Raw genomic sequence first — 10976 nt, forward strand, 5'->3', positions numbered from 1 at the left:
CAGGCAGCTGTGCTTCGCCTGGGGGCCCGCGGAGGTGCTGGTGTGCGAGACCCTCTTCGGCCAGAGAGGTGGGTCCCCGTCCCGGGGGGAGGGCTGGCCGGGCGCTTCTGCCCAGGGCCCTGACGGGCTGTGTTGCAGGCGCCGGGGAGGGAGGGCCGAGCTCCTCCCGCCTCTTCGTGGTCCGCAAGGATCAGGACATCTACATCCAGACCTTGCGGAAACTCTTCAACGAGTCGCACGGGATCTTCATCGGCCTCCAGCGGAGCGAGGAGGACCTGGCAGGGAAGTCGAGAAAAGCACAGTGAGTGGATGGGGTGCGGGAGGGTGGGGAGCACCCGCCGTCGCTGCTCCTTCTCCAGCCAGCCAAATGCCATTGACCTTATAAATCCAGACTGCTTAGAGCTGCTGTAATCATCAGCAATGCAGAAAAAAATGACAGTTTTAGGGTAATTTTACAAAACAAGGCCCTGATCCTTCCAATAACCGTGCTGACCAGCGCCTTTGCCCATATAGGCAGCGTACATGCAACCACTGCACGCAGCCTCGCTGACTCCCGCTGGATTCACCCAAGTACTGGGAGTGTCTACTGCTGCAGAGAAGCTTGCAGGGCTTTAGTGGAAAACAGGCATGAGTCTAAAACTCAAACAGCTCTCTCTAACTGAGGCCTTTTTGTGTTTGGCAGATTGGTTCAAGTGAGTAAAAACTACCGATCGGTGATAAGAGCCTGTATGGAAGACATGCACCAGGCAGCTAGTAAGTTTGTTTGTTCTCTTACTGCAATAAAAGGAAATGATATTTGTGATTATAAAAGTAGCATTTCAATTGTAAGTTATTGCAACTACTGTAAAATAGCATGCATAGCTTTCAGTAATTATCAAGACTCCATTTCCATCCAGGAGATTTCCAAGCTGGTTTGTAAATCTGGACAGAGTTTTTTTTTTTCCCTACCATGTTTTAACTGAGTTTCTGGGGATTTGCAGTCTTTTTGTATCTCAGGTTGCAGTTTTATGGGAAACCGAGTCCAAATTAACAGCTTGCTCCCCCCAGAAAGTGGGAGATTTTCCCTTCCATCCTTGCCCTGTAGCCATACCCAGATTTGCACAGGATTTATAAAAGGTTATAAAGTTTTATATAAAAGTTAGCTTCGCCATGTGTGTACTCATTTAGGTCTGTGACGAGCGATCAGGTATTGTTGACTTTATTTGTGAGCCCAGAAAGGGCTGTGAAAGGTAAATATGTTGCTCTTTGACTTTCCTTATTCTTTCCTCAGTTTCAACCCGGGACCCTGCCCTGCACAGCCAGTATAGTACTCAGGTAATCTGCAGTCATGTCACGTAGTCACAGCTGAACATGAATCACTGGCTAGTAAATTCACCAAGACCAACACTGTGGCAGTAGGGCAGTTTAGATTTAACTCTGGCTTAGTCTATTGGACGCAGTTCGTAACCAAAAATAAATGGGAATAAATAGTTAGCTCCATTATTTCTAAAACAATGAAAAGATGCCCAACATCTGGATTCACTGCCATTTCGTAAACATGTATTCAGTGTTATAGGTGTGATGTTTTCTTGTCATCTGAAAGCCAGCTGTGGGCCAGTACTTACCTGTCTGAAACTTCACCTCTCAAACACTCAGGTTCCAATGAACTGCATCTGAGCCTTGTAGGAAGTTCTAGATGTTCACCATGAACTGTCGGACACAAGAAGAGTGTTATGGGAAGAGCAGAGTGCTCACAGTAGTTTTGTCCTGTTAGCTGCACTGATACTGCTTAATTGGCCTTTCTTCCTTCCTTACTTTGCTGTTTGTAACATTGTCTCAGGAGTGCAAAAAGGTTGAAAATAATACTTTCTGTACTGTTTTGTATTTCCCACTGATGACAGATTATCATCACATTTCAATACACAAACAGCTTGGATATTTTCTGAGCTAAATACTGTGTTCAGTTTTGGGCCCCTCACTACAAGAAGGATGTTGAGATGTTGGAACGTGTCCAGAGAAGGGCAACGAGGCTGGTGAGGGGTCTGGAGAACAAGCCTTATGAGGAGCGGCTGAGGGAGCTGGGGTTGTTTAGCCTGGAGAAAAGGAGGCTGAGGGGAGACCTCATTGCTCTCTACAACTACCTAATTCTCTCTTTTCATTTGTATCTCTGAAATGTCAGTATGACATTTCTCTGTCTGTAAGAGCTGACCTTAACTGACCAATTGCTATGGACAGCAGAGACCTTTGTGTGGTTGAAAAAAACTCAATTAACTGGAATAATTGCTAAATCTGAAACATGGCCCTGCTGTTTTCAGGTGTCTATTCTCTCTGCAATGGAGCTGATCTGGAACCTGTGTGAGATTCTGTTTGTTGAAGCAGCTGCAGGTGAGCAGTGAACTATCCTAATGTTTAGACTGAAGGGTTTTTGTTTGCTTATTTATTTGTTTAAAATGTATGTAGCATCCATTGTGTCGTATCTTAATATGTTTTAGAGATACGACAAGTGTCAATAAGCCTTTTAAATACCTCTTCTGCCTCAGTAAATTGCCTTCTTCATATTGAATTATGTCAAGCTATTAGATTTGCCTTCTACTTTTTCCCCTTGTGTAGTACACTATAATTAAATTGTCTATTTTACAGAAAGGTAGTGAAGAAGAGGCATATCAGAAGTTGTTGCTGATTTATTTGACTTTTAAGCATAAACACATCTTTAAGCATCAAATACGTTGATGCCAACTAACATTTACGCATTCTCTGATGCAACTCATTTAACTTCAGGATGCCATTTTTGAAGTCAGTTTGTTTACACCAGCATTTTAAAGTAAATAATTTTTAAGGAAATTAGATTATGCAAATATACATTACTTGCATAGTCCCAGAATTCAGAAGAGATTCACAAATTACAGATTACTTAATCTGAAGAAAAGTTAATCACCTAGTGCCAGATTTCCTCCTCATATTCAGTTAATAATAATGACACGATGCTAAACAAAACAGAAACATTCTGTGCGTCTGTTGGCATTGCAAGATTTATGATCTGAATCACTCACCTTTTAGTTCTTCAAGTAACTGGTTAGGGTTTTCTGCTCGACTCTGCTGCTGTTCTGTCTAAAATTGCCACACGGAAATCTGTCAGCAGCCTGGTGCTCCCACAGCTTTTGCTGCTTAAGGAACCCTGTTCCTTTTTAATTGGAGCGTGGCAGATAGAAATCCAATTAGTAAACCTCATCTAATGATTGTCAACCATTAAAGTTAGAAGCACGTAAAATAACAGTTTGGGAACAAGCAGTTGGGAACTAAAAGAATGGTATCTTCTCTGCATAAAGCTGGCCCCCTTCTGCTTCGCCTCCTTGACTGGGTTCGACTTCATGTCTGTGACGTGGACAACATGGTCCGTGAAGTTCTGAGCAGTGAAAATCCATCGAAACACAAGCTCTTCTGGAACGTGGTGAGTATAGTCACCTATAAGATTCTTAAACAAAGAGAATTCATGCCTATGTGTTTTGCCTTCCTCCCCCCACTCGACACTAGACTACATCTCAGAAACTGATACCTAGGACACTGCTGCTGTCTGCCTATATAGGTTTTAAGATGAAGCCATTCTTATGATCATCCTACCCCTCGTTCCCATCCTGATCCTTTCACTTTCGTGATCCATAAGGTCAAGACTTACACTATGTATTTGAATTAGCAGGGCCTACAGTTTAAACATTTTAACTCCACTTAACTTGCCTAAATCACAAGTTAAAATTCCCCCCGGTACTCTTCCTGGGTATTTTGTAGCCTTGAACAGTGTGGTGCTCACAGACAGGTGGTTTTTGCAGGTGGATGTCTTTGTGCTGCAAGGCCGAATGGATGAAGCACGACACTTGCTCTCCAAGGAAGCCAGCGCCAATCCCACGTCGGTGAACATGTACAAAATCTTGGATGACTTGATGAAGAAGATGCCTGTGCCCAGTGTATGTACAAAGTGGGTTTTTTTCATGCAGTTCCATTGGGAAAAGAGAGCCGCCTCTGATGTGGCTCCTGTAACATTACAATTTGTTCACCACTAAAACATCTCAGTCTTAATCCTTTACAGTAATAACGTTTGTGTTCTTGAATTTCCCAAAAGACCCAACCATTCGGACAAAAGCCTGTTAGGTGACAAACCAACATAGTTAGAAAGATAATTTTTGCAACAGTGTACATTATCCAGTTGTCTGAAACAGCTGCTGTTGAGAACTATTCTCTTGTACAGAATATTATCTGAAGACTTTACCAGCAGAATTTCCCTCTGTTGCAGCGGTCTCCTTGTGGAGGAGAAATTGCAGCTGCATCGCGGTAATCTCTCATAGGCTCTCCTTTGCCTTATTAAGATGGGTAAAGTAAGACACTTCAAATGCAACTGTAGGACAAGGAAAAATTTGATGGCAGCCCCGTGTTTAGCTTTTTACCACAAATGACTGTGAGTTCAGCCCAATGTGTTGGGCTGAATGACTTGGTGTTTCCTTTATGTTATGTATCTTACCCTCTGTTCAGCTTGGCAACACGCAGACACTGACTGAGATGGAGCTGAAATGGCAGCACTGGCATGAAGAATGTCAGCGGTATCTACAGGATGGATCAGCCCAAGCACCTGTTGTGATTTGACTTGGTGTTTCCTTTATTTTATGTATCCTACCCTCTGTTCAGCTTGGCAACACGCAGACACTGACTGAGATGGAGCTGAAATGGCAGCACTGGCATGAAGAATGTCAGCGGTATCTACAGGATGGAACTTTTGCTTCCAATTCCCACATGGAATCCATCTGCAAGGTGTGTTTTTGCTGGGAAGGAGGAAAACTGTGGACAAGTATCCATCCTTGTGTATTTCAGGAGCCCTGTGTAGCAATAAGTAACTTTAATATTCTGGATGATCCATTCATTAAATCAGAACATTTCAGCCAGTCTCCTGTACTGTGTTCTTTGTTTTGCAACAGTCTTTGCAAGCCTGGGCAGATCGTTTTCTCTTCATGTCCAAGGCCATAAGGCTGATGAGAAAATTGGGCTCCGAGAAGGGTCTTTGTCCTTTGTTGTTTAATTTTGATTAAATCCTCAACTTTGCAAAATGGGAGTAGTAATGTCTCTGAAGAGTTACGATGCAGCTGTGTACATTGCTGAATTTGCAGAATTACTCCTATGTTTTTCTCCTGTTAGATCCTGCTGGGAGATGAGGATGCCATACTGGAGAAAAAGGAACTCATGACTACTTGGTACCACTTTCTGGTTACCCGGCTCCTGTATTCCCATCCAACTGTGAAGCCAATGGAACTGCGGTTTTATGCACAGGCATGAAATAGAATTATTTTTATGTTCTCCACCATTTCATGCACACAAGGGTTACTGTACTTAAAGAAAAACTTTGGGAGGGTTGACATCTTCCAGCAACTACGTAACTGTAAGACATTTCCTAGAGTTTGTAAGTGGACTGGGAGACTGATACAGTGGACAAATAATTGTTGAAGACCAACTCTCTTCAGCGTCTAATGTTGCCAGTCTTGTTCCTGCAAATTGTTTTCCCAGTTTCCTTATGCTAAAATAAGGAAAAATCTTTTTTGTTAATGTGTTCAGTCTCGATGACATATTCTTTCCCATAAAATAACTTAAATGAGGCTGCTACATCCAAACAAACGTCTTCCTTCTACCATCTCAAAACTTCTGCATTTATCATGTCTTGTAATCTTATTCCACAGTCTAGTATGGACCTGTTCCTGGGTGGAGAAAGCAGCCCTGAGCCTCTAGACATGATTTTAATGGCAGCCTTTGAATTTGAGATGCATCAAGTGATCAAGGAATGCAGGTTGAGTTTTAAGGTTTTTTATTCTCTAGTTCTACAGTATTGCTTCTGTGTGCATTCACTCCAATAGTATTTGGGGTCGAGGATATGGGTACAGCCCACCTGATCATCCTTTCAAAGAATTTAGCAAGAATATGTGAAGCAGGCAGCAATTAAAAGTATTCCATTAGGTCTGGGACATTGCAACTAGACATTATACTGTAATATAGCTTCTGTATTGGTAAGAAATGCCTGTGGAAAACCTGACACATTCCTTGGCAGTGGTAGGCTTAGTTTTTTTCTTTCTTTTGCTTGCTTCAAAAACAGCATTGCCCTGAGCAACTGGTGGTTTGTGGCTCATCTGACTGACCTCCTGGATCACTGTAAACTCCTGCAATCTCACAATCTCTAGTAAGTATTTATTTGCATTGATTATTCAGACATCCAGAAGCAAGGATGACTGAAACAGTATGCAGATTTTGGTTGAGAAGGAGCATTTTGGGCGTTTACAGAAGATGGAGAATAAAGGTGCTGCATGTGCCTCTAAAGTTACAGGCAGCCCAGATGCCCTGAGAAGCAGAAGCAATTGCTGACCTGATGAATTTGACATGCTATTCAACAGTGCCTCAGTACAATGTTAGGATTTTTTTATATTTTAAAATATAACTTTATCCAAAATATAATCAAGGGCCCAAATGTTTGTGATTATTGGGAATGGTGAGAAACTCATCTAAAAAGATGTTTGAGCAGTTGAATTTTGCTACCTGAATTTCCTTGAAGTTTCAGTTTCTTAAAGCACTTCCTCTAAGTTACATTTGCTAAGTGCTGTAAATATTTGGCAGGTCTCCCCAGGGAGAAAGCTGACCAGCATGCTTAGGCCTGAGGTATGAAGCTTGTTAAGATAGCCTATGAAAAAACATGCTGCATAAATGAAAAGTACTTGTGAAATAAAATCAGCAGGTTTTTCCAATGAGGTGCAAATAATGCTGCCTGTTTCTTTTCTCTCCTCCCTCCCAGTTTTGGTTCAAATATGCGTGAATTCCTTCTGCTAGAATATGCCTCAGGACTCTTCTCCCATCACAGGTAGCAACCTTTTTTTTTTTTTTTTTTTTTTTGCTCAGAGGAGTGACTAACATGGAGGCAGCCAAAGCAAATAACTACATGTTAATGAAGTTGTTAAGACAATAACCCAAAGCTGTAAGACAAAACTTACAGAAGCCACTGTTAGGATTTCAGCGAACGTGTCCCTAAGGATCATACAACACTAGCACGTTTCCGTTCCTGAATTAAAGATGAAAGCTATCTATTAGAACCCATCAAGCGTATTGACCAGGACAGAATTGCTCCTGCCACTGTGGCTTTTTGGTACAGAGCAACTTGTACCAAAGCACTTGTGAGATATGGGTATTCCAAAGTTGTATAACAGGCAGCTACTATTTGGTAGAAAATAAAAGCCATTTTAGGTCTGAATACTAAGTTAATCAGAGCAGACTCAGATTCTCCTTGTGGCTTTACTGTTGTGCTCATTTAAGATTTATATGATTGGAATGCTTGATGATTTTTTTCCCCTCTCAGCCTGTGGCAGCTGGGGGTAGATTACTTTGACCACTGTCCAGAATATGGCAGGGTATATTTGGAGCTTCATATTGAACGGATACCCCTTAACACAGAACAGAAGGCCCTCAAAGTGCTGAGGATCTGTGAGCAGAGACAGATGCATGAACAAGGTGATTGATTTTTAAATCTGTTTTGTAGTGATACAAGTGAAACCACTGAAACTAATTCTTTCCCTCTTCTCCTATGTTTTCTCCTAAGTTCGTAGCATCTGTAAAATCATGGCCATGAAAGCTCTGCGGAATAATCGCTTGGGCTCTGCCCTGTCATGGAGCATCAGAGCTAAGGATGCAGCTTTTGCTACACTAATATCTGATCGGTGAGTCTGAGCTAGAAGCTCTCGGACGACTGCTGCTATAGTAGGGTGGTAGGATTGGGAGAAGGCAGCCACTCTGCGATGGACCAGAAAAGGTCCCGCTGCAGGCAGATTGGGATTGTCTTTCCCTCAGACCAAGTACCTGCTTCTGGACTAGAAAATGACCTCCTTGGGTACTTTCATCTGCAATACCCTAGCTGTTTCTTTTCTACGCTGTTTTACTTCGTTCACGAAGTTTCATCTAGAGATGAAACAGATTGGCTTTATCTAACAGACCAATCTCTTAGACCTTGCTTTGATAAACATTTCTTTTGGCAACAGCTCTACCTTATGCACTGCCCTTTCACTTGCTCCAATACAGCTGTTTAATGGACTATACAGTGAACAAGGGAACTGATTTGGGTGGAGGATAATCCCCTTCTGTGCTTTATTCAGCAGATTATTTTTAACCAGTCTAGTTCACCGTGCAGTGTCCAAACAAGTCAGTGGGAGTCACTTAAGCCACCATTTGTGCAAAAAATCTCAAGCCACAATTACACCATATGTAACAAAGAGTAAAGTTTTATCATGTCCCTGGTTTTGCGTAAGCTTGTCACAATATCTGACCTTGCAGGGGTGGGAAGGTTGTTACAAAATTGAAGAGGATGCTAACACTTAGCTTAGGCCTAGACAAAAGATATGGCAACTCTCTTTATGCTTTTTAATCTCTGGCAATCCATGTCGTGTATTTTTTTTGCTAATTGGAAATAGGCAGGTACCAATCTCTTTGCATAGTTACAAGTATAATTTTGAAATTACACTCTGGGTAGATGGTCAAGCAATACTCTATCTTCAGCAGTGAAAAAAGGGAGTAGTAAGAAATTGCTGGGTTTTTTATATTTGTTCTTTGAGGGAGTGGAAATCATTATAGTTCTTTCAACAAAAGGTGAAAGAAAACCATCACAGGAAGCAGCTCTGAAAAAAGCAGCATAATGAAGGCTGTGACAAAACAGATGAAAAGCTTTTAGAATTGCTTTTGTTCCTGCTGCTTATCAACTTTTTTTACACAGCAGAAAAATAGAGCTTTCGTTATGACCTGGGAGTGTTATTTACGCATCCACCAGCCTCAGCTTCCTGTGCTCCTTCCTGCACTTATTCCTTTTAAAGAATAGATCTCAACTACCACAAAATCTGGAAGAATAAATAGTGTCTGTTAAACGCACATTACACCAGTTCATTGGCTGCTCCCAGGAAATGTTTTGATGTCTTCTGAAACCCTCATGGGAGGTTGATTAAGCTGGAACGCAGTTGTACAGTAAAGTTTTCTGGGAAGGGATTAGGAGATACAAAATGAATGTGGACGATGTTCTCCCCTCTAAGCTTTTATTGTGTTTTACTTTCTCCCTAGATTCCTTAAGGACTATTGTGAAAGGGGATGCTTCTCTGACTTAGACCTCATTGATAATTTGGGACCATCCATGCTGCTTAGTGACCGGCTAACATTTCTTGGTAAGAAGGGCCTACAGTTTTCATTCTGGTCTGTTATTTAGAACACAGTTAACTCCACAGAATTATTTGGATTTCTCTCTTCCTCCATCTGGCTACATCCTATTTTAGTGATGAGGGGAAAGCAAATGATGGAAGGTGATTTGGGATGCAGCCTGCTTGCTACCAGGAGACTGCATTTCCAATTGCACTCACAGCAGGCATCTGTTCTGCACTGCTTTGAGCAGGATAGTCTTGAATTCTGACACTTGTAGGCTTCCCCTTTCTTAGTCTTTTTCCAGGCTGTATCACTACCCTAGAGAGACTTTGAAGTATTAGCAAACAATCTGGAAGACCTTAGGGGGCTTCCTTAGAAGAGTAAACTACTGGTTTAAGTTATTTTGACAATGTGATAATTTTACTAACTTCATAAAGTTCTCCAAAATCTCAACATCTTTCGTTGGTTCAGTGTGCCAATTTCAAGCTCGCTCAAACATAAGATCTCTCCTACCTTTTCACTATAGCAATTGTGCCAAGTAACAGTGGAGGGCCTCCAGCTAGTTTCCTTTACACACCGCAGCTTCCCTCTCCTGGCTGGCACAAGTATGGGCTGTGGTAGCCTGCCCATCTGGCTGCAGCTGCTCTGTGGCCTTTGATTAATGGACCAAGAAGAAATTGAGCTAAAACGCACCTTTCTCTGGAGCTGTGGCAGTTAGCAAGCCCAATTACTGGGGCCAAAATCTAATAGGAATTTGGAATAGCTGTTGGCAATTGGACTGACTCCCTTCTGGCTGACACCAACATTACAGTGAGGGTGATCCTGAATTTGTTCTGTTCCCATTTTGTCCAAGCTTGCAAAACTGGAACTGTATTTCCTTCGTTTAAACCTTATCCTAAATTAAGCCTAGAAGCTAACTGTGATTTACCAAATTGGTAATCCCTCATATCTCTGTATGCCCAGTGTCCCTTGCATCAGCCCCAAAGATTTGTAGTTTAATTGTGTAACTGTGTTTATGAACTGTGTTTATAGAGAAATTACCTCCCTTTCTGCTTTTTATAAAAAAATCCTGAAAGGCCTGAAAATATTTCTGCTTGTTTTTCCTTTTGAGGTTTTAAAAACATCAGGTGTACTTTTGCTGGACAACTTCCATATGTCTCTATCTTGAGCTCAAGCATTAGTCAAAGGTGAATCTGAATGGGAATCATTACTTCCACTATTTTGACAACTTAGTGGATACAAACAAAGTCACAGAATAAAACTCACTTTCATCCTCAGCCAGTTCTCACGTGCTGGATATTGATCTAACTAATTCTTAGTGGAAGCAGAACTTCCCACATTAACAAAGATCTCAGTTTCCATTTAAACAATCAGGAAGACAGTGAAGCCTCTCAGACCTCCTGATACTCTGTGATATCAAAAAGAACACTCACCCCCCCACCTCTCCCCTCCCATTCCTGGTTTTTGCAGATGCCACCAGTCTCTCTAAGCCACTTGTGCTGTTGCTCACCCTGCAACACTCAGCACCAGACGGTATCAGTCAGCGAACAGGCTGGTTCAAACAGTAAACCTTACCAAGAACAGTAACAGGTTTTTGGCTGCCTTTTCAGCCAGCCTCTGTTTTAACCTTTCTTCATGCACAAGATCCCCATTCCCCCAGGCTCAGCTGCTTTGGAGACTCATTTCAGCTGGGGGTAGTTCTACCACAGGCTTCATGGGAGCAAACGGACCACCTACCATCCAGTAACCCAGGCCTGAGCAGGTCTGACAGACACTGACGCCTTTTACCCTTCACCAACACCCGTGTG

The 10976-nt window shown here is 42.2% G+C and overlaps 1 protein-coding gene across 1 annotated transcript in view; it reads left to right on the plus strand.

Annotated features, from left to right (window-relative positions):
- NUP85 (nucleoporin 85kDa) overlaps nucleotides 1-10976 on the plus strand; it is a 13451-nt gene that overhangs the window by 719 nt on the left and 1756 nt on the right. The window contains exons 2-16 of the mRNA XM_009323822.1: nucleotides 4-68; nucleotides 139-301; nucleotides 683-753; nucleotides 1271-1314; nucleotides 2295-2364; nucleotides 3306-3427; nucleotides 3804-3938; nucleotides 4654-4776; nucleotides 5158-5289; nucleotides 5694-5800; nucleotides 6104-6187; nucleotides 6794-6859; nucleotides 7352-7503; nucleotides 7592-7709; nucleotides 9094-9194. Coding sequence (XP_009322097.1) covers nucleotides 4-68; nucleotides 139-301; nucleotides 683-753; nucleotides 1271-1314; nucleotides 2295-2364; nucleotides 3306-3427; nucleotides 3804-3938; nucleotides 4654-4776; nucleotides 5158-5289; nucleotides 5694-5800; nucleotides 6104-6187; nucleotides 6794-6859; nucleotides 7352-7503; nucleotides 7592-7709; nucleotides 9094-9194 — 1553 coding nt within the window. The remainder of the gene's footprint in view (nucleotides 1-3; nucleotides 69-138; nucleotides 302-682; nucleotides 754-1270; nucleotides 1315-2294; nucleotides 2365-3305; nucleotides 3428-3803; nucleotides 3939-4653; nucleotides 4777-5157; nucleotides 5290-5693; nucleotides 5801-6103; nucleotides 6188-6793; nucleotides 6860-7351; nucleotides 7504-7591; nucleotides 7710-9093; nucleotides 9195-10976) is intronic.

The sequence above is a fragment of the Pygoscelis adeliae genome, unplaced genomic scaffold, assembly GCF_000699105.1.
Source record: "Pygoscelis adeliae isolate BGI_AS28 unplaced genomic scaffold, ASM69910v1 Scaffold75, whole genome shotgun sequence".
NCBI lineage: Eukaryota > Metazoa > Chordata > Aves > Sphenisciformes > Spheniscidae > Pygoscelis > Pygoscelis adeliae.